Source organism: Capronia epimyces, assembly GCF_000585565.1.
Source record: "Capronia epimyces CBS 606.96 chromosome Unknown aczIQ-supercont1.8, whole genome shotgun sequence".
Classification (NCBI taxonomy): Eukaryota; Fungi; Ascomycota; class Eurotiomycetes; order Chaetothyriales; family Herpotrichiellaceae; genus Capronia; species Capronia epimyces.
The window spans coordinates 274,395-299,056 of record NW_006912911.1 but is presented as its reverse complement, the minus strand read 5'-3'; the positions used below and the strand labels follow the sequence as shown (position 1 = coordinate 299,056).

Here is a 24,662-nt window from a genome sequence, read left to right as displayed (position 1 = left end):
GGTCTGTCGAGAATTTTTGTTTCCGGTTACATTGATGATCAAGACAGAAATTTGCTAACGGCCAGCGGTGGTGTCTGGTATTGTTTCTTCTTTGAAAAGCCTCCCGGGGGTTGGTATGATGGTGCAATTTCACGTCTTCCACTGTTCTATTATACACATTTGGAGTATACAGGCCTAGGGAGGAGGATTGAAACAGTGGCGAACGACCTCGTGCCTAATGGTTTCATGAACAAAGGAGCGATAGACGGTAGCTGAATCGCATCTCACCACACTCTGTACTAAGAACACCTTCCATTTGAGCAAGTTTTCAGTGGATTAGAGGAAGAATTGACAATATTAAAAGCTCCGTCCTATCCTTCATATACCATTGTATCGTGCGAATCCAGGGGCTCTGGGGGGCCATGCCACCTTTGCGTCAATCATGACAATAGCCGTCTCCGCTCGTTCAACTGGACCTATACAGCCATCGTCTGTTTACTCCGTACCGCAGGCCTCAGATCAGAGCAGCATGTGCTGTTGGTCGCCCGCCCCTTTTCCAAGAAAGGAAAGCCTGGCGATCCGCGGCTGCGCACGTGACAGGGCCAAAGTGCCCCTACACGTCTGGAGGTCCCCTATCACCGTGGGCGCAGCTGGCGCCGATTGAGTACCCAGGGAAGGTGCTTAGGTGCTTAGAACTAAGGAAAGCTTAGGGGCTCCTTGGGCGTCTCAGCTTAGTCAGCATCTGCTATCTGCCATCCGCGCGTATCCATCGTCCATCCCACGCGTCTGGCTCCATGTGGCTTGTCGAGCCTGTGCCCCTCAAGCAAGCCACTGACACCTGCCACCTGCCACCTTCCGGCCGCCAAAGTTGCGGTGAACTGTCCTTTTCTCAACGCCGTGTGTCTCTCCAGGTAGCTCTCTCTTTCTAGATCTCCTGTACGGATCCGAACCCAGTCGACAACTTGTACATTGTTGACTGCTCTGCCAGCTACCAAACGGGTCTCGTTCGACCCTCTCAACAATTGGCATCGTTATTGTAACGCCCTCCCGCCTCGCTCCGCAGTCGGTCCTCTCAAAACCATGGCCGAACTCTACCCCGATCTCAAGGACCGCCCTATCAAGGAGACCATCGTCCTCTTCGATGTCGACGGCACACTCACCCCGGCCAGACGGGCTGTCTCGGCTGAGATGTTGCAGCTGTTGTCGCGCCTGAGACAGAAAGTTGCAATTGGCTATGTCGGCGGTTCCGATCTCGTCAAGCAACAGGAACAACTTGGCACGCCCTCTCTACCCGTCCAAACCCTGTTCGATTTCTGCTTCCCCGAGAACGGTCTCACCGCCTTCCGCCTGGGTGAAGCGCTACCCCGGAACTCGTTCATCCAATGGTTAGGAGAAGAGAAATACCAGAAACTGGTGCGGTTCTGTCTGAAATACATTGCCAACATCGAGGGCATCCCCAAGCTGCGCGGGACCTTCATCGAGTTCAGAAACGGCATGATCAACGTCAGCCCTGTTGGCCGTAACGCAAGCCAGGCCGAGCGAGACGAGTTTGAGGCTTGGGACAAGGTGTCGGAGAGCAGAAAGAAACTGATCGACGCCATCGAGGCCGAATTCCCCGATTTGGGGCTCACGTAAGTCTTGTTACCCCAAGCCAACCCCAGAGGCCCAATGTGGACTGACTGACCCGTGTCCACAGCTACTCCATCGGAGGCCAAATTTCCTTTGACGTCTTCCCGAAGGGATGGGACAAGAGGTACTGCTTGCAGCACGTTGAAGCAGAAGCAGACCCGACCAAACACCTCTCAGGAATCCAATACAAGAACATCCACTTTTTCGGCGACAAGGCTTTCCCCGGTGGTAATGACTGGGAGATCTACAGTGATCCTCGCACCATCGGTCACGCCGTCACCTCGCCTGAAGACACCATGAAGCAGGTGAAGGAGCTCTTTGACCTTTGATCGGCACAACCCCCGCCACAACTATTGTCCAAAGTGCGTTCGCCTCGGGACCATGGTGAGGAGCCATGTCTCTCTTCTCTTTCGATATGGATCGTATAGGGGGTAAAATGGGTATCGCGTAGGGCTAAGGCTTCGTTTGACCTCGGCCACCGGGGAACGGGAAACGGGATGGCGTATTCGGCGATGCAAAGCCAGCCACAGAGCCATAGACGACAATGGAAAGTGATGCAGACATGCACTCTTGATGATTCATGATTTTACATTTAGACGCAGTTGACAGGCTGTCCACTTGTTCAAGACCCCCAATAGCTGAACCTCGCTCATCTGCCAAGCTGATACGGAGTCGACAGCGACACATCAGAGACCGAGCCTGGCCGAAACGGTCATGGTCTGGACACTGGCAGGGAATCTCACGACACATTGACCAGGGCACCTAAGTATTGGTATTTGACCTCTCGCTGGCATTATGTAGGTACGCACCAAGTACTCCCGGAGGAACAGTAGCATTAACGCAGTGAAGACGACCTGTCCCCATCAGTGTTTTGCCACTACTGTTGATAAGCCGCATGGCTTCTCGCTGCGTGCCCTAGTTGGCATTTCTCCTTGAACCGTGGCATCGTCCCTGTATCATCAACGATAGGCACATGGGTATTCATGCCCGCCAATCCTTTCCCGGGCCTTCTGCCAACATCATACAAGATCATACCACATTTTCAAGTCTACCCGTCCCTTCCACCATGAAACAATCCAATGCGTACCCCCAGCGCCATCGCTGTGGTCAAAATGTAAAATCAAGCCTACCCAATTGAAACAAAGCCTGTCCCGTCAACGCTCATACTGTGGAAGCGCCGGTAACGTGTCATCATGACTCAAGGTCCGTACAATATATTCATCCTGCTCGTGGATTGTTGGTGCACTCGGTTCCAAACCGGGAGCTGGGGTCCTGCTCAAGGCTTGTGCCCCATCTTCCGGAGGTGGTGCACTCGCCTCTGCTAGGAGCCGTTGTCGCTCTAGTTCTTGTTTGTCATCGCCGGCCATACCATGGCTGGTAGATGGTGGCGCGCTCGGAGGAGGGATTGGATCAGGCCGAATGGTGTCGCCAGACCTTGCCGACGCGACCGAGCCGGTGGCATGCAGCGAAGGGGGTGTCACATTGCCAACACGGTGGCCGTCATCCCTCCCGTACAGGAGACTGGGTGTGATCACAGGCGCAGAGGGCTGGTATGGAGTCGCGTTGCTGATGGAGGTCTCCCCATCTTGTGGAGGCCGGCTAGGAAAAAGCAATTGTTCTTGCATCCGCAGCCGGGTCTTCTCATCCACATCTTCATGGGTTTCCGGGGGCGGGATGATGGCGTGGCCTTGCACGGGCAAGTCCCGATAGTGATTTGGATCGGTCGTCGTAAGATCGTCACCATGATCGTAATCATGGCCGTAATCCTGGTAATATGGACCACCCATTTGATCGTAATACTGTCCATCATATCCACCATTCTGGAAGTCCTGATCGTGCCAATTGTCTTCTGTCCATTGCGCGATGGGTTCCGGGATGGGAAGCTCAGGCTGCTTGTTTTGTCTCCCTTTTCTCCCACTGTCTTGAGTCCCAACCACAAGCGGCATTTCAAAAGTCACCACACTTCTCATCCGGCGTAGCTGAGTTGTATCTAATATAGTCTGAGACCAATCATTTGTCAGGTGATTGCCACTTTGAGCATTGTGTGAAAAGATGGGATCGCTGGATGTCAAACGAGGCCAGATGCGAGTCTCGCCCAATTTCCCAAAAAGGTCGACCACAACCTCGATGTGATAGGTAAATGAAATCATGCCGCCCGGGACGTTAGCAATTGTGGGAAAGACAGTATCAGGTACTTTGAGAGATGTAGTGATATCCGCAGTCATTGTGGCTGGATTGACAATCATCATGGTGGAAGACTGAGCCAGATCCTTCCGGAACACGCTACTCGGGGATGCATTTGCAAAGTATAGCCCTCCCAGACCTGTTCGTGACTTGGGATACACATCTTCGTACTCGGCTTTTTGGTCCTTCCCCGAATTTCCCAGGGGAATGGTAGGATGCATATCCACCCTGCCTTGACGGTACAGAGTCGCAATAATCATGCCCCTCACATTGGATTTGGTATGGGTGACAAAGACGCGGATTGGCACTGTATCTCCCGGAAGAGCCCCGTGCCGTGGGAGCTCTGTGGTGGCAGTGATTGTTTGGGCGGATGAAGAAGTAGTATTACTCCGCGCGTCGCAGGTTTGACTGCTGAGTCTCTTTGTCGAAAATTCAGCGCCCATCGCCTGGGAGCTATGACTGCTGGGGGTGGTGATGTTCGTCTGCACCGTATCTTCGCTCGGTGCCGGGCTTAGCGGAGGGTTACCAATAGAATTGGAACTCCGACTGGTGGTGCTTTTCTGCGTATTGTTGCGCGCCAAAGGTTCACGGCCGCCGTTGGCCGTGGTCTGAGTGGCGAGAGACGAGGTCGGCTTAACGACCTTTACCTTACCCCGCCGAGAGACTGGCTCCAAGGTAATGACTCGAGATTTCGGAGTGTACATCGACTCGATATCAATGCGATCCTGAAATTTGACTTTGGTACTGCGGCTCATCGTCGGGCTGATGGTAGTTGGGCGGGTGAGCGTGGCGGTAAGCATATAAGAGACCGTGCCTCGCTCGAACTGCAACCGATATCAGTGCTGGGACCAAACCAAAAAGACAGTTCAACCCACATTGATTGTGCTTGGTAGGCTTTTGTTTGGAAAAGGGACCTCAAATGCGAACTTGTACACATGCTTCTTGAGAAAACCGCTCCCACAGAGAACCTGCTCGTGTTGGAACAGGGATGCCAACCCGTTACCGTGATATTGAAACCCCCTGGAGTTTTTCCCATTTATGAGGCCTTCCGGGGCTGGAAGTCCTTCGCCCGGTGCAACCTGGTGTTTGTAGACTTTTGCATATCCATGAAGAGCGACCACCAGGTGTGTGATGTCGAATCCCTTTGAAACCGAGAGTATAACATGACCCTTCACAGTCTGTCCGGGCGAATAGACGCGAAACGGATCTTCAGGTTCGATGACGAGGTCGAACATGTTCCGTGCATGTCTTCCTAACGAGCTGGAGAAGTAGCCGAGGATCGAACGCGGACGGGTCACGGCTGGATTGGGGTTGGTGAGCAGTGACTCGAGAGGCATCGCCGTTAAGACTCGAGCCATTCAATGCTATAGGGGTGGTATGGTCCAGAGCATTATTGACTTCGCTCCCCGGAAGGGCTGGAGGATTGACGGGGGGCGGTTGTAGGCAGGCAACGTGGCTTAGAGGTGAGGTTGACTGCGGCTGGAGATCAGTCAGCTTGGCCCTCAGACATCAAAGTTAGGCCTGCAAGGCCTCCTGAGGGCACACATTAAAACGCATAAGCACTGATGTGTGGCACGCGACAAAGGGGAACATCTAAGCGCATACCTCGCAGCAAGTCGCTGGGGCTAAAGCCTTGACTGATCAGTCTTGCCGTGTCAGACCGAACACTGGGGGAGGTCGGGTGCGAGGGAGCGCCCACGCGAACAACGGGTCACGCTTGGGGGTTCAGTCGGCGGCGGGGAGGGGTTCGTCGGCGGGGGGGGAATGCAAGGAGTCCTTGACTATACTGGTAAGGTATACAGGAACGAGAAGGTCGACAGTTGTCACAGTGGTTCAGTATGATCTAAGATACACAAGGCCAAGCTTTGCTGTAGCTGGTTCGGTGATGGAAGAATGGAGATGGGAGCGATGCAGCGAAGGCTTGTCTCCCCGTTCAAGCTTCGATGCTTGGCAACTGGGGGCCAAGGGGCCGTGAAAGAGCGCCCAGTACGGAGTAGGTGGCCCAGGGTCTTTTGGGCAAAGGAATAACGCATGTTGCATGTTGCATGTTGCACTATTGAGGGCAACAGCAATCCACTAATCTACTGATCTACTGATCCCTACTCCGTACTCCGTACTCCGGTCATTAGTGCCACCGCCTATGGCTGTCCGGATACATAAACGCGCCTGTAGCAACACCTCGCCTTGCTTACCCGGTACCCGATCGCCATCTGCGGACCGTGCAGACACGCGAACGCTGGCGCCAACACCGACACCGACACCTTTTGTCACTGGCACCCGAATCATATCCGGCTCCGGCTTCCGCCATCGCCTACCTCCGCAGGCACAATACACAATAGCAGAGTATCCTTCCCTGTTGTGCCACTCATGATTTATCCAATGACGAAGTGCAGAGAATGCTTTCTCCCATCAAGTTTTGCCATGGGCCGTTGCTTGAAAACTTGAACCTTCGTTCAAAGCCGCACCGAACGCGGAAAGAGAGGCTGATATGGTCAATTCTATGGTCGCCATCCCAGGTCAGGTCTGGTCAGGTCATGATTCAGCGTGTGTCCCGGCTCTGCGGTGAGAGCAGAGGGCAGCGTCGCGCCTCAAAATGTGTCCGATATCAGTGTCTACGTCGTTTGGCCGGTGATTCGTCGTTTTCTTGGACACTTTCTTCGTCCGAGGTGTCCTTGGGTCTTATCACTGGCGTCACCTTGCCCTGCACTTGATGCTTGGTCATCTTGCTTTCTTCCAGTGCTGCATCCAGCCCTTCTGGCTCGACAAAGACCATATCTCCGCTCTCTCCCAATGCCTCTCTCACGGCTTCTTCCAGCAGAATTCCCACGGCGATGAGGGCTGTCTCATCGAGGGAACGAAAATCATATGTTCCCCCGTCCGGGGTGGTAGTACTGTAGAAGTCGGATACATAGGTGTGCACCGCTTTGAGCAACTCGGACTCTGGGAGTTTGACAGCACTGGGGAGGTCTGCTGCCGCGTCGTATGACTCGAGAATGAATTTAGCCGGAATGCTCGTTTTTCGTAACAGGACGTCCTCTGGCGCTAGTGGGAGTATGTTCTGGGACTGTGTTTGTTGCCGCGTCAGAAATCCATTCTGCCCGGCCCTTCCTGCAACCACATCATACACTGACAGTGGCCGCTGCAATTTGGTGGGCAAAGACTCTTGCACTGTGGAGGCCTCCGCGAGGCGATGAAAAGTCTCGCTGTTGGTATGTTTGCTGTTGTCGCCCATTGTATCTAGCTAACAGAAACACACAGGAACGACCACCAGACCGGATCTAAGTGGCTTTACAGAGGCACCGGCTGGAATAACGGCCAACGCTTGTCATCGTGACGGTGTTGACATTAGAGGTTTGACCCGTGCGGCGACAGAGAGTAGGTACCGTATGTACGGAGTAGTCGGTGTCTTCACTAATAGCCGTGCATCATGATGTACGGAGTACGAAGTACATAACTTGAAGTTCAAGTAGCCAGCCCGCGCCAAGCCCGACGTAATTGTACATGGACGTGGCACAGCCTTAGGCGCCTTCCTCTGTACAGCCTTGGTGCAGAGCCTGATTGACAAGACCGCGCGCCTGGCCACCACTGCACCTCAAGCCCCTAAGCCCAGCTCATCAGCTAGACAAGTTCTCGCACCCATTCCCCATTCCCTCCGAGCTGGCAAGCAAATATTTCAACTCGTCCGGAGGTCAATTTCCCGGCTAGCACCGATCAGGCTGTTCCGATCGGGTTGCCCAATCTGGAAGGCTATGTACCCGTGGGGAGTCCCCAGGCTTCACGGTGTCGAACAATACGGGGAATGCTGCTCTGTCAGACGGAAGTTTTCCCGCTCTGGCGCCTCAAGTTCTCTGGCTTGTATGGCGGTACGCAGTAAGATTGGCAGCAATTACAGAGACTGACACGAGGCGTTGCACAATGGGGAGTTTGCATCGGCTGATGGGCGGCATGCTCTCTAGCCCGGCCATCCTATAAATCAGAGGGTCCCCTTTCATGGCCCGGCTCAGCACTTTCTTTCCTTTCCACGAGCAGCGGCAACTGCAGGAACACTGATCCCAATCAGCGTCCGACTTGGCTCAACCCCCCACCGACCTCCCCCCCCAATAAAGGACTCAGTTTCGAACATGTCTGTCGGGAACACCAGACGACTCCCAGAGTTCGACTTGACGGGAAGAGTTGTGCTCGTGTCTGGAGCTGCTCGAGGCCTTGGACTCGCCCTTGCTGAGGCATGCCTGGAAGCCGGTGCGACGGTCTATGCTCTTGATCGGCTGCCACCTTCCGAACAAAGTCCAGACTTCTCTCGAATACAGGCACGTGCAAAAGACGAACTGGGGACACAACTTCATTACCGCCAAATCGACGTGCGTGACGTGCCCGGACTGAACATGATTGTGGGCGAAATCGCGGACACGGAGGGCCGGATGGATGGTCTTATCGCCGCGGCGGGAATCCAGCAGGAAACCCCGGCCTTGGAATACACCCCTGAAGACGCGAACCGCATGTTCGAAGTCAACATTACGGGTGTGTTCATGACATCCCAGGCTGTTGCCAAGCAGATGATCCGGTTCAAAAATGGAGGAAGTCTCGTCTTGATCGCGTCCATGTCGGGAACAGTCGCCAACAGAGGCTTGATATGCCCAGCATACAACGCGTCCAAGGCCGGTGTAATCCAGCTGGCTCGAAATCTGGCTTCCGAATGGGGACAACACTCCATCAGAGTGAACACGATCAGTCCTGGCTATATTGTCACCGCCATGGTGGAGGAACTATTCAAAAGTTTCCCCGAAAGGAGGACGGACTGGGCCACGCAGAACATGTTGGGACGACTGTCCGCTCCGAACGAGTACAGAGGGGCTGCTGTTTTTCTGGTCAGCAACGCAAGCAGCTTTATGACAGGATCAGATTTGAGAATAGACGGAGGCCACAGTGCCTGGTAGCGATATCAAAGGATGTTGGAATATCTGCAAGAAGGCCACCACTTCGAACTTGTTGTTGCTGCTTTGGAGTCGAATACGCTGGATGACAGCCGACAGACACTTTGTCCCACAGGCAAGTAGCTCAGACTACGTCGTCACCATAACATTGTACTGCCTGAGATGATTGTTCAGGACCCGCGATGTTATGGGTGGACATCGGTAAAGGTGTAGAACCCAGCTACCAGCATATGAATGTGGCATCGATCTTGTATGCAGGCGATTGCTTCATGGACGAGAAGACGCCTTTACTGGGACCCATAGGCCGATCGAACCGGTGTTGACGATGTCCCGCTTTCCTGAGACCGCTGTCGAGGTGAGACCGCACGCGGTCGGGAGTTGAAATAATGTGACAGTCGCCGGCTTCGAGTTCTCTGAGCCACTGTTCCAAATGAGGCTTCCAGCCCACATTCTCACTTCCGCATACACAGAGCCGTTGCAGAAGATACCACTGTTCAGTGACAATACAGCCGCGGTATTCGCACTACCACCACAAGCTGGTGATGTCTCAAAGCAGGTCCTAACGGTCTCCGTGTATTCACAGTCCGTACAAATGCAGGCGCGAAGCTGCGACTTGTCGACATTGGGTTTGCCGCAGTTGCTGGCACCAATCAGTAGAGCATCGCTGAAGCATTGCTGCGCGCAAGCTGGCAGCAAACCCCAGCCCGTGTACTGCGCGGTGACGATCCGAAGGCTGGCGACCAGCAGGTATCCCGCAACTATGAAGGGTTCGGAAAGGTACATTTCGGTGGATGGCAGTGCTGGTCAGTACAAATCCTGATGTGAGTTCCAGTTTGCGACTTCCTGATATTCGTGCAGGCTGAGAATGGGGCCCCTGACCCTGAATATCTCTTTCTCTTCAAGGTCATTCATATACCTACCTCAGCAAACGAACTGTGTCACTCTGGCAGGTCACACCTGGCTCGGCTGGACGACAAATAGCCAACAAGACAACAAACCCAACGACAATGCAGGCCCGTGATGGCTGCGACACTGCCATTGTGAACGGCCCATAGTAGGTGCTAAGATTCTAAGCATTGTCATCTCATGGACAAGTCACAAGAGTGGCGGTCGGGTGCCAGCGGTTGAGTGATTTTGGAAGTCTAGGCTTCAAGTTGGTCTGCCTACCAACGAATTCACATACCATTGAGAATACCACTCCATCTCCTCTTCTTGCCCTCAAGGCTCGCGGCTAAGCGGCTATTGTATAATTTGATTCCAGACTTGTTCGATTTTACGATTTCTGTAATTAAAGGCAGCCTTGAGTTCATGACTGGCGTCTTGCTGAAAAATCTTCACCTTGAGCAAACGCTCAGGTTCTGAGGGCAAGGAAGTGAGGTCGGATTGAGCTGCCGTTTCAAGTGCAAATGCCCGTGATGCGACAGTAAGCAATTCTTCTCTGTCCCAAAGTCCCTCCCTCCTTGGACTATTTCCTATCAGGCGTAATGCCTCTTTGCGCAAGGAGAAGTGCCGACATTTCAGAGCTGTGAAATACAGCGGCGGCAACACTCCCATCTCAAACGTGAAGACGTCATGGATTGGTTGCCTAGTAGCAAGAGCCTGACTAGCTTTTTCGACGATGACCTGAAAATAGTCTCGGCTTTCATCGAACGACATTTCAAAGCCCTCGAGCGGGTTTCTTAACCAGATCACTGCGGTGGCATGCCACATGCTCAGCGTCGCGATCACAGCATGGTCCGGATCGTCGAGGCTCCCACACATTTGACGAAAGTCGCTGTGCCATTTATCCAGCTGGGAGATCAGCTTTTCCTGTCGCTGCAAATAGTGTTTGTGCGTCGAAAACGACGTACAGGTCGTAGAGTTCAAGCCCTTGACAAATTCGTGCGCGACGACCAAGTGCTGGAAAAGGATATCTCGGGCGCTTTTGAGGCTGTTGAAAGCGGATAGTGTTGGAATCGGACTAGACGGAAATGGCAGCTTGGAATAGTTGATTGGGAAGTTGTGGCCGAACAGCTTTGCCATCATCATAAGTCTGTTGTACATAGGACGTAGAGTCTCGTTAACGGTTGCCCAGCCAGATGTAGCAGAGTGGCGATGAGTTCCCCTTTCGTAAGACTGCATCAGAATGTGTCCATGTAGGAAAAGGGACATGGCCTGCAGCTTTTTGCCCTGCAGGAATTCCAAGCAAAGAAAGAGGGGACAACTGAGTATCGCCACAAGTTCCGGGTCGACAGGTTCTGTACGTTGATTTGCCTTACAAAGGGCATTTTGGTAGTATATCAAAGCGGCATTGCAAGATTGCTGGGGCCTTGTCGCTCTGAAATGTCTGTTGCGTTGGTCAATATATGCTGCAATGGCAATTGCTGAATAACGGATCAATGACTCCGAGTGAGAAGCCTGTAGAAGCGTCGTGATCCAAAAGTCTTCGTCAAGGATACCGCCTAGCTGAAAGACGACTCTGTTGCGGAAATATTCAAACAGCCGACGCTCATCGTCACTTCCGGGAAAGATGCTAAGTTGGCGCTCGAGGCTGGCGGCTGAGTGGCTAGGCTTGTGGGCTGGAGTCGCAGAACGTTTTCGCGAGAGATTACTGGCTCTAAAGACATCTTGATACCCAGCACAATGAAGCTTCAGTCGTGCGCATCTGGGAAAGGTTGTGTCAGCGGGCATGCCGGGTTGGTGGATGTGTCGTACCTCTTGCACTCTGGTCTTCTCTCATCACACTTGACCCGATGCTTTCTGCGTAGGCATGAGCAACTCCCGCTACTTGATAAAAATGTCTCCGATTGTTTGACTTGCCGACAAGTGAAGCAGCCGGTCTTCTTTTTCTTCGACCCCAGTCGACCATTGACCCTTTGTGGCTGTGTCTCTGTGGGGTTCGTAACCATCTCGTGTCGCTTGTACTCAGCTAATGATCCCCTGCGCATAACCAGCTGCGGGAGGCGCACAGATCTCCGCAAGAGGCGATTCTTGATCGAGATATGAGAGCGAGGATACAATAAGAGGATGGGAAGTGATGAAAAACCGGCGATCGAAGGTGGTGACTTATAGGCGGCCTAAAGAAAAGCAGCCCTCCATCGACTCCATCGGATTTCCATCGAAAAGGCGCAGTCTCATTGGGCCGTCGCTCTTGTTTCCTCCTCGGGAAGCTGCAGCAGCGATCAATCTCTCAGACTGGAGCTTCGATGTATACCTACCATGCGAAGCTTGAAATAGCAATCACCGAGTTTATGTATCGAAGGCGATGCTCAATGCTGATCAAAGGGCGCAGCCGGTGCATCCAGCCACAGCTTATAAAAAGCCCATGGAAGGCGCGACGCAGGCATCAGTCTCCATCAATTCTACAGCTTACCTCGACCTACAACTACCCGAGTCTCAAATCGTGCTCGTGCATTTCAGCTGTAGTTCAACATGCTTCTTCAAATCTCATTCATCCTCTTGTTATCCCTTGTGCCCACCTCGCGTTCGCAATCCTTCCAACCATGTCCCATCCTTGGTCCACGGTTTCCCCTTCCTACCGGTCTGGCGAGTGACAGTATTGTTCAATCTGCGCTGAAAAATGCCACTGCCACACTTGATGAACTTGTTTCCACCTCCAACAGCACCTATGGGACCATTTCTTCAAACACGACATCTTTCTCCATCGGCCTGTTCACTTCAAATGACCCTCTCAACTTTTCACATCCATTCTTTTATGAGTACAATTATGCGGCACCCGCTTTGTCCAAAACAAAACTGGGAACGTCGAAACTTAACTCAGAGACCCTTTTCCGTATCGGCACGGTCACGGAAGTTTTCACGGTCTGGGTGTTTCTCATCGAGGCCGGGGAAGCATATTGGATCGACCCGATCACGAAATACATACCAGAATTGGTGGAGGGGAATGGTCAGATCGCATTTGGACACTTTTCCTGGGAGGATGTCACACTTGGTGACCTTGCGCGACACCTTTCAGGAGTACCTCGAGATTGTAAGTTTGAACGATTAAATCAGGTTTCTATCTAACAGCAGACACAGACGGCATCGCCGATCTGAGCACGCGGAACTTTTCTCTTCCCAATGCGTTGGTGATTGCGAATCGCTCTGGCTGTCTACAGCCAACTTGTACGAGAGCAGGCGAGTAATCTACTATAGCAGACTATACTTACGACGATAATTAATGACAATGTACAGATTTCTTCAGGGACCTGAGCGGACGATACCCCATTTATCTCCCGGGCACAACTCCGATAATGTCGAATACGGCTTTTCAACTGCTCGCTTATGCCCTGGAGGGCATCAAACAGCAACCATACGATGCCATGTTCAACAAAACAGCCACGTCAATAGGATTATCACGCAGTAGCTTGCGTTATCCACTAAGCACCAGAAATGCTATCATTCCGGGGGCAAATGAGAGCGTGAGCGGCTGGTCTACTGACTTTGGCGGCGAAGACCCGTGAGTACAAATGAAGCGGAGTGTTACACCTACTGACTGCATTTCAAAAGGGCCATCGCAATGTATTCTACAATCACCGATATCTCAAGAGCAGGAATAGCGATGCTTAATTCCACATTGATCTCATCTGCTATGACACGTAGATGGCTCAAACCAACCGCACACACGTCAAATCTGGTGAATGACGCCGGTCGCCCCTGGATTATCTACAAATCCACCAAGGATCAGAGTCCCATCAATCCTGTCATTGATATCTATACTAGCTATGGCTCGGTGGGCCTTTACAGCTCATATTTCGGGCTTGTGCCTGATTATAATGTCGGCTTCGTCATCCTCGCAGCAGATGAAGCGTCCGCACCAGATCTTAATGTCCATGTCGATATTGTCGCCGACATGCTCCTACCGGGCCTTGAGAAAGCAGCGATCAGTCAGGCAGGGTCTATTTACTCGGGAGAGTACAGATCAAACCAAACAGCTGCATCTCTGATCATTGAAAAGCCGGATGGCATGCCTGGCCTGTCCTTATCCAACTTCACGATGGGATCCAAAGACATTCGCAAAGAACTTGCAACAGTCGCCGGAATTTCTCCATCAGCGTTGAGTATCAGGCTTTACCCAACGGATTTGATCGAGAGAACCACATCTGGAGGAACCAAGATTGCCTTCCGAGCTGTTTTCCAGGACGAAAGCGCCGCCATTGACGCCGGAACTCCAACGTGCATCACCTGGTTGAGCGTCGGTGCACTGAGTTACTACGGAAAACCCCTGGATTTATTCATTTTCAATCTGAGTGAGGGACAGACGAGCCTTGAGATCCCAGCATTCAACCTGGACATGATCAAAGAGCGGTAGATGGAGAGCAGCCCCGTCAGCCTAACTGTCAGCCTCACGGCGACCCTAGTAGTACGCCGCTTCCTGCATCATAGTGAGCGGCATATAATCCAGTTACTAAATTACTAGTCAAAATCATCCTGGGTAATGTTTTCAACATATTTCTTAGGCGACTTAGCTTCTTCTCGAACAATATAACGGATATATCTTCCTCTAAGGTCGATTATAAGAGATCTTCTACTGATAAGTAGTTCGGTAACGGTACTTGTAGCAAGAAGTCATGGATATCAAGGTTATTAACTGAAGGTATATCGTGGTTGTAATCGACCACCAACCTCAAGAATATGGCGCACAGCCTCTTCCACTCCCTCGTCTTCCCGCAACGTGCCACGCTGAGCATCCGTAGAGAATTTGTGGGATAATCGTTGCCCGATACACTTGCCGGAGGTTGATCAGTCTAGAGTCCATTTGTATAGCCAGATATCAGCACGACGGTGAGGCCTCAATGGTGGCATATGGCAAGCGGAGGGGTCTGGTGGTGTCGATCCAGAGGTCTCTGGTGAAGCGGACCAACTCGTATATAAAGTAGAACGCGGTAAAGTACTGCGTACGTCGAGATCACGCTCGGGGAATTAGTGAGTCGTGCGACGCCGCTTTTCAAGGTTGCGTGGTACACTTTAGAACGAGTATATTGAGTTGTTGTCAGATAGGGGCTAATAAGGGGCGTGCAAGACCGCTGTCGCCCGGCCAGGTGAGTACAGGGCGGCGTCACCCTCGTCCCGATCGGGTGAGCCTACTATGTGACACTACAGGACCACCTCTCCCTCTAACTTCTAATTCTTACCCGCCCCAAATTCCTCCTATACAATGATGAAGGCCAAACTATGAGTTTGCAGCAGCAGCAACAGCAACAGCAACAGCAACAGCAACAGCAACAGCACCAGCAACAGCGGCCCAGTATAGGGCGCCTTGGTAGCAGAAAGTCGACGAGCGGATGTGTAACCTGCAAAATCCGGAAAGTGAAATGTGACGAGCAACGACCATCTTGCCAGAGGTGTCTGAGCACTGGCAGGCGGTGTGATGGCTATCGCCAGGGGAATTCTGATCTCTCTGTTGGGTCGAACGCGCCGACCAGATTCACACACATCTCAACATTCGGAGGCGCTGAGCGGCGAGAAGTCCAGTACTTCGAATTCTTCATTCATCAAATTGTGCCTGGATTTACTACACGCATCGTTGACAACTCGTTCTGGCACAAGACAGTACCTCAGCTTAGTCGTGAGGAGCGGCCTCTCTGGAATGCAGTCGTTGCTTTTGCCTGTCTCATACAACATCCTCAGTTCTCTTCAGCTCCGATTCCTCCTGGAAGCGAGAGGCCCGCCGTGACAAATGAGCATCACAGAAACGCTCTGATGTGGTACAACAGATCGATCAATGGTCTACGAGATCACATCGGGATGAAGAAGAGTTTGTCGCCATTGGCACTAGTCGCCTGTATCCTATATATCTGCATTGAGTGCTTACAAGACAACACCACGCAGGCGATTGTGCTGTATCAGAGAGCTGTGGCCATGTTAGGCCTGACGAACCCTGGAGAAGCGACGCAGTCAGCCATCGGCCCATTAGGGAACACACTCCGCACTTTGTTACGACACGAATCGGTGTTGCACGGTCTACCAGTATCTCGACCCAAGCCGATCTTGGACTCCACTGCTGGTCGCTTCGAAACTGTGACGGACGCTAGAGAAGAGCTATATGCATTACTGGCCGAAACCCAGGCGTTTATTCAACATGTTCAGGCTATCAAAGACGCCCAGGGCAAAGACTGGTTGGCTTCCCCGGAACTGGTTGCGCAACAATCACATCTTCAAGACAATCTGCTGAATTGGTATTCAGCCCTATCCAAAACGCCTCGCAGGTTTGGCTCCGTTGCTGAATGCGATGAGGAAGAATTGAGTTCCATTCTTCTCACAGCCTATCGTCAGTATTCCATTTGGTTATTCTGTTGTTTGAGCACCTTCGAGACCGCCTTCGATGCACACTTTGACCGGTTTGCGTCCATCATCGAGCACGCTCGCTATGTTGTCGGAACCTCGACACACCATCACAGTCCGATATTCTTGTTAGAGACTCGAGTCATTCCATCATTATATTTTGTGGCCATTAAATGTCGCCAACCATCTATTCGCCGGGAAGCCATAACTCTGCTTCGGCAAGGTCCCAAAGTCGAGAATCTGTGGAAAGCAGAGCCGATGGCGGATGTGGCCGAACAAGTGATCGGTATTGAGGAGTCTGGCTCATGGTGTGGAAAGTTCAACGCAGAGGGTTTGATGGGCGATTTGCCGCCTGAGGAACACCGGGTTTATCGACAAGAGGTAGTCGAGCAGAGGGACGATACCAACCAACGCCGCCACTGCCTTGTGGTGAACCAATGGCAGCAGGACACGGACTTTCAATGGAAGAGGGTTGAGTATATGATAAAGATGTGAACAGTATCCGTGGTTCACCCTTGCGGCGTCGCTTGTGCCATCATATCTCTTATGTTCCGATCTCTGACACTGCGGAGATACTGCCAGTGCTCATCCGACCGCTCCGGGTTCTCCTTTTTGTCGTTGTTAGGATCGTGGCCATAAAGACGCCACATTGAGAATCCGACGACTGTGGAAGCTGCTGCACAGACAATGATGATGACAACGATGGCTTGGTAGCCTAGCTTTCCCATCTCGCTTTCAAAGGTATGCTCTGTTCAGTTTATGTGTTGAAGGACTGGCTGCTCGAAATGTTGTGAATCAAAATGTGGCTTTGCTGCGTTTTCGTGGTTCAAAGGCAAAGGGGTTTGGAAACGTCCGATATATAATATATTGGACGGACTGTTGCAGTCGCTTAACCAGTCATACTTACGAAAGTGCGGCGACACTGAAATGCCGCATAACGGACCTGGAGCCTAAGGATGATTGGATTTTGCTCCTGATCAATGCACCCCGCAACCCGAACACACCAGTCACGTTGGAAATGTATTAACTCCTCACATCAACCCGTGTTGTGGCTAAAGATGAGCCCCTGAAGTCGGGGGGCCAAGAATCACTAAGCCTGAGAATCAGAAAAGAATGCCACCAACTTTAACCCTTGTTAATTTTGGCGATGCTTGGATAGGGAAGAGTCTCAAGTGATACCGTCAAAGGTCACTTGTCTGACCCACTACTAGGCTGATTGACAACTTGGACGAGATTCCGGAGTTGGTCCAAGACGACCAAAAGGGAGCTCTGGCTGTCCACTTTAGTCTCCACAAACCGAGCAGACCAATCAGAGGAAGTAGCGATCACGACGAGGCTGCGCGCACGGAAACCAATGCCACTGGCGCTACAACTTCTCCTCAAACCGAGCCATCCAACAAGATCGCAACTATACATTTACATGGCAGGCATGTCCATCTCCTCCAGAGGACGATGCTTCCTCACATTTGAGAGAAATTCAGCATGCTTCCTGACCGGGTGTGGATGATTTCCCAAAGTCCGTGTCCGAGTGGGAAATAGTCTAGCCACACCACCCGCCGCTTTATCGTCCATTCTCGATACCTTAAGGTAGGTATACGGAGTACAGAGAAATTCCCTTCATACTCCAGCCTCTACCGACCTACCGTACTACGTACATACCGGGCTTTGTACTGCGGGAGTTCTATCGATAAGCATGTGGGACACACTGCACCTCGAGTCGTCGGAATCTCATCTCCAAGCCTCGGCGTGGCGCAGCAATAGGCGGTTGGCTGAATGGCGGGGTTGTGGCTGAATGTGGCGCTCCAGCAATTCTCAAGCAAGCTGGCTCTGGCCTTTTCCCGTTCGGTCTGGTACCTGCGTCACGCGCGCAGACTCAACAATCAACGTTTTGTGCCTCCGTCCCCTGTGGCCCAACCCACCACTTTTCTGACCGGTGAATTGTCTTTTGGTTCATTTAATGCTCTTGTTTCCTGGCCCAACACGTTGTCTTCGTTTCTTCAGGCTGTCTGGTTGCCTACGACTATCAGCCTGTTCCTCCAAAGCCGCCTGTCCCATCGGGCTTCGAGCCACAATGTCTTCTCTGACGCCTTTCGCGAAGAAGCATAAGGTTACAGTGATTGGATCTGGCAATTGGTATGTCTGTCCGACTTGCAGAAGCGCTCTACTAATCACAATACAGGGGCTCGACCATTTCAAAGCTCGTTGCAGAAAACACTGCCGAACACCCCGAACTCTTCGAGCGAAATGTCCAAATGTGGGTATATGAGGAAGAAGTTCAGCTGGACAGGAAATCAAAACACTACAACGAGTCCTCCGAACTCAGTCAGGGGCCACAGAAGCTCACCAAACTGATCAATACCTTTCACGAGAATGTCAAATACCTTCCAGGCATCGCCCTTCCTCACAATGTCATTGCCAATCCTTCTCTCACCGATGCCGTCAAAAACTCGTCCATCCTCATCTTCAACCTTCCCCACCAGTTTATTCTGAACCTGTGTAAACAGCTTCGAGGTCACATCCTACCATTTGCACGAGGCATCTCTTGTATCAAAGGCGTCAATGTCCACGAGTCCTCCATCAGCTTGTTTTCCGAAACAATCGGCCAAGAGCTAGGAATCTACTGCGGCGCCTTGTCAGGAGCAAACATCGCCAATGAGGTTGCCCAAGAGAAATTCTCCGAGACCACGATTGCTTACGATCCCCCACTTATGGACTCACAGTCCCCTTCACCGTCCCCTTCACAAACCTCTAGTCCAGTCTCCAGCCATGTGGATCTGACCAAGCTAGTCCATAAGGATGTTTCGGGACAACCTTCAAAGGTCAGACTTCGACCGCTTCCTCCTGAATACCACCCGTTCGACCATGCCACCATCAAGAAACTGTTTCACCGAAAGTACTTCCATGTTCGAGTGGTCTCCGACGTTGCTGGGGTCTCTCTGGGCGGCGCTCTGAAAAATGTCATTGCTGTGGCAGCTGGTTGGGTTGATGGCTTGGGATGGGGTGACAACGCTAAAGCAGCTGTCATGAGAGTCGGCCTACTGGAGATGAGAGAGTTCGGAAATAGGTTCTTTCCGCATACTATCCATCCGGATACTTTTACTGTTGAGTCGGCTGGAGTCGCAGATCTGATCACCACATGCTCCGGTGGCCGCAACTACAGATGCGCTATGCTGAGCATTCGGGAAGGAAAACCCATTGAAGAAATTGAAGCCAGAGAGCTGAACGGCCAGAAGCTTCAGGGAGCCTTGACTGCTGTCGAGGTCAACACGTTCTTGAAGAGTCAAGGCTTGGAAAAGGATTTTCCTCTTTTCACGGCTGTGTATAATGTTTTGAAGGGCAATGAAAAGGTGGAAAAGCTTCCAGACTTGATTGAGCCCGAAGACGAGTAAGTTGGACACACATCTCTGGTCTATCCTGTGTTTTCATCCACCAGGCTGTTTGTTTCGCCGCGACCCCCTTGAAGATGGCTCTGCATACTGGGTGAATTATGACTATTGGCTTCAGTATGATGCATGATGTGCAAAGCTCAAGGTACAACCGGACGAGCCATGGGAAAGGCCCTTATGCAGGAGAAGCTCGAGCCAGATCCTGGTTGATGGAAGACAAGAGTCATGAAACGCAAACAGAAGCAGTCATCATCAATGAACTAATCTCTTTCTCCAATCCTCTGTTGCCTTGTGTGCTCTGTCCTCTGTACAGCGTGTCATTGACTGAAGCGTAGATAGGTTGACCAATGTCCCTTGTGCGAACTCTGTGCGCCCATCGCCTGTTCCAGCTTCACCACAGTCAATGTTATCAGTAACACCAAAGGCTGACGGGGAGACGGCTCCCGAGACGAAATCACACCTTGCGAAGGCCTCAATAGGTCGGGGTAATGAGAGCCAGCCCACCAGGATGGCACCACGGCCGGCTCTGCTGCCAGCACCGCCGCTTGCGTCTAGCAGATACAACCGGCAACTTCTCTTGCCGCAGGTCCGCGTGCGCGGGCAAGAACACCTTTTAAACTCCAAGGTGCTGATCATCGGCCTCGGGGGGCTAGGGTCTCCGGCATCGCTATACCTTGCGGGCGCGGGCGTCGGAACTCTGGGCCTGATGGACGGCGACAGCGTCGAACTGGGCAACCTACACCGGCAGATCGTACACACCGAAGCAGCCGCTCGTAAGGGTCTCTTGAAAGTGCGCTCCGCCGCGGCGCGGTGCAAGGAACTCAATTCCGAAATCCGCTACGTGCTACACGAAGAGCGCGCCAGCGCGGACAACATCCTCGGCATTATAGCGCAGTATGATCTCGTTCTCGACTGCACGGACAATCCTGCAACGCGATATCTGATCTCGGACGCGTGTGTGGTGCTGGGGAAAGCCCTCGTCAGTGGCGCCGCGCAGAGGGGCGAGGGCATGCTTGTGGTACTGGACTCACCTCCTTTTCCTCGTCCAGCGGCAGCCGGTGAGGGGGGCCATGACAAAGGACCCTGCTACAGATGTGTGTTCCCGCGCCCGCCGCCGCCAGAAATGGTGCGTGGATGCAGCGAGATCGGAATCCTGGGACCCGTGGTCGGCGTGATAGGGACTCTGATGGCCGGTGAGGCCATCAAGATCATTGTCGCGGGATGCCATGTTGCTGTCTCATCTACACCTACATCGAGCAATGACTCACACATGTCTTCACCTACCTCTTCCCAGCCGGATCAGAAGCCATCCCAGAAACAGCCACATCACACAATGCTTCTCTACAACACCTACGCTGCCGATCCGCGGGGTATGTTTCGAACCGTCACAATGCGGGGCCGTAAAAAAGACTGCCTGGCGTGCGGCGACGACGATGCATTGGCACGGAAGGGGTTGAGCCGGATCACAGCAGACGTGATTAGCCAGGGTCGTCTCGACTACCAGGCCTTTTGCGGCGTGTTCGAGGATGTCAAGGTACTGGGCGAGGAGAGACGGATCGGAGCCAAAGAGTTTCTGGAGACGCAGACAAATCCCGAGCACAATTTACTAGGGGAGGAATTCGAAAGTTTGCGGGAAAAGGGAATCGTCATCGATGTGCGTGAAGAGCATGAGTACGAGCTCGGTGCCAAAGTGGCCGGGAGCCTGAATATCCCGTTATCACGCATCTTGAGGCTTGGTGGCAGTGCTTTCGACGAGTTGGGTCTTCTTCGACGGGACGGGGATAAAGGCCAGATCAGCGCCGAATCGCATACTCAGACGACGGATGCGGGGGACGAGGCTGATGGTTTCGACCGTGGCCCGGAGCAATCCGGTCCTGCCAATGAGGAACTGAACGTCACGCTGCAGCCGAACGGGGTTACACATCAAGAGAGAACCCAGACTCGTCAGAGCCGACCGCCCCCGGTCTATTTCGTCTGTCCGCGCGGCAACGACAGCCAAATCGCGGCGCAGAAGTTCCTTGAACGGCTCGAAGCCGACGGCGCTGCGAGCCAGCCATGGGGATGGATCGGTGATGTCAAGGGCGGATATGTCGCCCTGGAGAAGCATTCGCAGCCGCAAGATCCGGCGTCGGGCCTATGATCAAGGAGCGACCACCGGGGATGGTTGATGAGGGTAGAGATTTGGGTGCCTAATGCATGGCGGAAAGACGCAGGCGCGGCGCGGTGACTTTCTTTCTTTTTTCCTCTTTTCTCTTTTGATTGAAAAGTACTCTTTATTGTTACTTGTGATACCCAAAGTTGTTTGAAATGAAGAAATCCCACTCTCACCACCCAGCCTTGTTCGATTGGCCTCCACACATCCATTGGGATAGACCATCACCTCATGTATGGCGAAGGATCGAGGGTCTTGGGGTAACGACCCTGACTGGCATTGGGACCAAGATCCGCCACTTCGGACTTGACGCGAAAACACCTGGGCTCACTCTCAGTCAGCGCATCCGGTCCCGCACTGTCGTAACACAAGCGAAACACGAGCATATCTGAGGCGGAAAGGGGGGCCCGTGGTGAGGGGCGGCCCAGTGGCAATCTGGTGTCAGAAGGGGAAAGAAAAAGAAAGGTTATTCGCATCGACCAGCTTTGCTGATCTCGACCAAATGTAAATTTGAATCAGCGAAAGGTTGGATCATCATTGAGATTGCATTCGGCTCAGAGCGGTGGGGGTTGGATTCGTTTGCGTCCCCTTCCAGGTTCCATTTCCGTTTCACGAGAGCAATGGAGATCATGCAGGCCAAGTGTTGAGACAGGTCCCGGTTCAGGTCCAGGCTCAGGCTCAGGCTCATGGAGGAACCAAGGGGATTCAAGACGAAGATCACAGAGGCGAGAAAGAGAGTCAACGTACCACTGGCTGTGAGCTGCAGAGAGCCCGAGGAAGCATAACGTGTAGCTTACTCTGCGCCTGCTGCAGCAAGCTTCTACGAAGGAGAAAAGAGAGAAAAGAAAAAAAGGAGGGAAAGTGACCAAAAGATCGGTTAAGTGGACAGGAAATTTGATGGGTACGGATAGAGAGAGATCTTTCACCTGACCACTCATCTGTGGACTAGCAAGCACGACGGGGCTCTAGATAAGAGTTAGTTGATTCCCCTTACCACGCCTTCCCTTTCACATTTCACGTTCCGTGCAAGAACCAGGTAGGCATTGAATGACATTTCTAAGGTAGATCTGGGGTCGCGTGTGTCATCTGCTCTCCGAGGAGGGGAGGACCCAAAGCGATCGGTGACTGAAATGCCTGGAATGCAACCCTCGAAAGGAACACGACAGGAAGCGTGCTCCAAGGGAGCAGATGTCCGTATAGAAGAAAACGCCATGCTGAAGTCATTTCCTCATTTCTTCATGTTTCCATAGCCCTCATTGTCTGTCCTCAACTCCGTTCTCCATAATTGGTTCGTTCCTCAAGAATTCTTGCTGGTCGGAGAGTCTATCCTCGGCGGGCTTCTGGATTTTCGACCGGGATGAGGTGAATTGCTGAGCCTGTGATAGAGAGCTATTGTCAGCCCCCATGCAAGCCTCACACCGACACCAAAGATGACAAAGAGGTAAAAGGATGCCCTGCAGGGCTATGAAGCAAGGAAAGCACTCACGATCTTCTTCTCTCCCCTTCTCTTCTAAAGTCGTCAATGATGCGCAACATCTCTTTCCTGCCTGCACTTGCATCGACTATCCTCCCACCCAAGCTCATGCTGACTTTTTCGTGTGTCCGGACCATCAACAACCTCTTCAGCAGAAGGTGCCGCATGTTCAGGCAGACAAACACCCCACAATCGGACGAGTTGTCTTGGAGCGGGCTATCGTTTAGTTGGATAAACTGCAGCGGTTTGTTGATCAGCTTCGAAAGCTTCTGTGTGACGTAGTGCGCTTCCTGCTGGTTCCCGGGAGGCATCGAGTCGTAATGGAAGGCAAACCCGTCGACGATGGAGACAAGTAGAAGTGACCAATGCGTTCCGCCTTCAGCCACCGTGACTGAGTGGTTGTCGTTGATCGGAAGGAAGATGTGTGTGACGTTTGTGAAGTCCGGGAGAGCATCCTGCGGGATTAGTCTTCCGACATGAGACTCCCAAGCATACAAAGGGAGCATGTACCTTGATCGTGCTGGGATCGGGTGTCTGCATGAGCATGAATGACATGGTCGGGCGAAGCAGGACGATGTGGGAGTGTTTGTACTTGGACAGGTATTCACGTTCCAGATATCTATTGTGATTCTTCGTCAGGCTCGATCTTTCTTTCGCTTTTCTACACAGCCGCTTTGGATGCCCTACTCTTCCCAGAATGCGATGACCTATGTTGATGTCAGTCCCTAGTCGCCTAGTTCCAAGTCGCAGCGTAGACAAACATTATCGGTGAGCCAGTCATTCTTCAGCACTGATATATCTTCTCTTGTCACTATCTCGGTCTCAGCAGAGTTGCAGGAGGACGGTGGCCGAAGTGGACGGAGCACCAACATCGAATATCATAGTCTGCGGCGTCGCAGTTAGTAGAGATTGGACAAGACAGGGTAGATCTTACATACAACTCAGGTACGCGTCTTCTGGCGCGAGCTTTCGAGCCATGGCTGATTAGTTCAGGGCCTCGGCGACAAGGTGTGATGAGAAGATCAGTAGAACCGCGCGATCACAATCAGTGAAGAAGAGGGAGGAAGCCTGCAAGACTCGCGCATGGGACCAGTCAACCCGAGATGTAGTGCACGCACGTACCGATCTACCGAGGTGTCGACTTATTCGACCACCAAAGGGATGAAGGTCAGGCATGGTGTTGTGGTCGAGGTCGACAGGCTCCAGTGACGTGGATAGAGCTGGGCTTGCAAGTCCAGTCGGCTGTGGTAGCTTGGTGGCTGTACTCGTACTCGTAGTGGCAGTGGATGGGGATCGTGATGTAAAGGATAAAGGATCACAGGTTAAGCCTGCGCATCTCTCTCCCGTTGACTCAGATCTCCCATCCTGACTGGCAGATGCAAATCAGATCTGCATCCTACTCAGTACAGGGTCCGTGGCCTCAACTTCCACTCCCCTTCCGTGCTCGCACCCTCTACTACTGAGATACCTGATACCCCTGATACCTGGTACTCTGCCCTGTGACCAAGGTTGGCGGATGCCTACGTAGAACTGTAGAACTGTAGAAGTGTTGCGTGAAGCTTTCACGCTTGATTGCTCTCGTAGGCGGTGCAAATCCTGCTGCCTCCTTCCAGCCTTGTCTTCATCGCTGTCCAGCGTATTGTACATTGATCGTCCTTTTCCCT

General features: G+C 52.5%; 11 protein-coding genes across 11 annotated transcripts; 6 read left to right on the top strand and 5 right to left on the bottom strand.

Moving 5' to 3' along the window:
• Positions 1-1,059: 1,059 nt before the first annotated feature.
• Positions 1,060-1,937, top strand: A1O3_08516 (eukaryotic phosphomannomutase; the record flags this gene model as incomplete). Its single annotated transcript, XM_007738613.1, has 2 exons — positions 1,060-1,610; positions 1,676-1,937. The coding sequence occupies 2 exons, from the start codon at positions 1,060-1,062 to the stop codon at positions 1,935-1,937; spliced, it is 813 nt and encodes a 270-aa protein (XP_007736803.1).
• An 825-nt stretch (positions 1,938-2,762) lies between these two features.
• A1O3_08515 (uncharacterized protein) lies at positions 2,763-5,129 on the bottom strand (the record flags this gene model as incomplete). Its single annotated transcript, XM_007738612.1, has 2 exons — positions 2,763-4,616; positions 4,668-5,129. The coding sequence occupies 2 exons, from the start codon at positions 5,127-5,129 to the stop codon at positions 2,763-2,765; spliced, it is 2,316 nt and encodes a 771-aa protein (XP_007736802.1).
• Positions 5,130-6,397: 1,268 nt separating this feature from the next.
• Positions 6,398-7,024, bottom strand: A1O3_08514 (uncharacterized protein; the record flags this gene model as incomplete). The annotated part of the gene is made up of 1 exon (XM_007738611.1): positions 6,398-7,024. One exon carries the CDS (start codon positions 7,022-7,024, stop codon positions 6,398-6,400), a length of 627 nt encoding a protein of 208 aa, XP_007736801.1.
• Positions 7,025-7,913: 889 nt separating this feature from the next.
• On the top strand, positions 7,914-8,726 carry A1O3_08513 (oxidoreductase; the record flags this gene model as incomplete). Its single annotated transcript, XM_007738610.1, has 1 exon — positions 7,914-8,726. One exon carries the CDS (start codon positions 7,914-7,916, stop codon positions 8,724-8,726), a length of 813 nt encoding a protein of 270 aa, XP_007736800.1.
• Positions 8,727-8,990: 264 nt separating this feature from the next.
• On the bottom strand, positions 8,991-9,506 carry A1O3_08512 (uncharacterized protein; the record flags this gene model as incomplete). The annotated part of the gene is made up of 1 exon (XM_007738609.1): positions 8,991-9,506. The coding sequence occupies one exon, from the start codon at positions 9,504-9,506 to the stop codon at positions 8,991-8,993; it is 516 nt and encodes a 171-aa protein (XP_007736799.1).
• Positions 9,507-9,962: 456 nt separating this feature from the next.
• A1O3_08511 (uncharacterized protein) lies at positions 9,963-11,393 on the bottom strand (the record flags this gene model as incomplete). Its single annotated transcript, XM_007738608.1, has 1 exon — positions 9,963-11,393. One exon carries the CDS (start codon positions 11,391-11,393, stop codon positions 9,963-9,965), a length of 1,431 nt encoding a protein of 476 aa, XP_007736798.1.
• A 741-nt stretch (positions 11,394-12,134) lies between these two features.
• Positions 12,135-14,013, top strand: A1O3_08510 (uncharacterized protein; the record flags this gene model as incomplete). Its single annotated transcript, XM_007738607.1, has 4 exons — positions 12,135-12,693; positions 12,741-12,827; positions 12,897-13,161; positions 13,212-14,013. 4 exons carry the CDS (start codon positions 12,135-12,137, stop codon positions 14,011-14,013), a joined length of 1,713 nt encoding a protein of 570 aa, XP_007736797.1.
• Positions 14,014-14,876: 863 nt separating this feature from the next.
• Positions 14,877-16,481, top strand: A1O3_08509 (uncharacterized protein; the record flags this gene model as incomplete). The annotated part of the gene is made up of 1 exon (XM_007738606.1): positions 14,877-16,481. One exon carries the CDS (start codon positions 14,877-14,879, stop codon positions 16,479-16,481), a length of 1,605 nt encoding a protein of 534 aa, XP_007736796.1.
• Positions 16,482-18,057: 1,576 nt separating this feature from the next.
• Positions 18,058-19,375, top strand: A1O3_08508 (glycerol-3-phosphate dehydrogenase [NAD+]; the record flags this gene model as incomplete). The annotated part of the gene is made up of 2 exons (XM_007738605.1): positions 18,058-18,119; positions 18,166-19,375. The coding sequence occupies 2 exons, from the start codon at positions 18,058-18,060 to the stop codon at positions 19,373-19,375; spliced, it is 1,272 nt and encodes a 423-aa protein (XP_007736795.1).
• Positions 19,376-19,880: 505 nt separating this feature from the next.
• On the top strand, positions 19,881-21,512 carry A1O3_08507 (uncharacterized protein; the record flags this gene model as incomplete). The annotated part of the gene is made up of 1 exon (XM_007738604.1): positions 19,881-21,512. The coding sequence occupies one exon, from the start codon at positions 19,881-19,883 to the stop codon at positions 21,510-21,512; it is 1,632 nt and encodes a 543-aa protein (XP_007736794.1).
• A 1,494-nt stretch (positions 21,513-23,006) lies between these two features.
• A1O3_08506 (uncharacterized protein) lies at positions 23,007-23,553 on the bottom strand (the record flags this gene model as incomplete). Its single annotated transcript, XM_007738603.1, has 2 exons — positions 23,007-23,453; positions 23,509-23,553. 2 exons carry the CDS (start codon positions 23,551-23,553, stop codon positions 23,007-23,009), a joined length of 492 nt encoding a protein of 163 aa, XP_007736793.1.
• Positions 23,554-24,662: the final 1,109 nt, after the last annotated feature.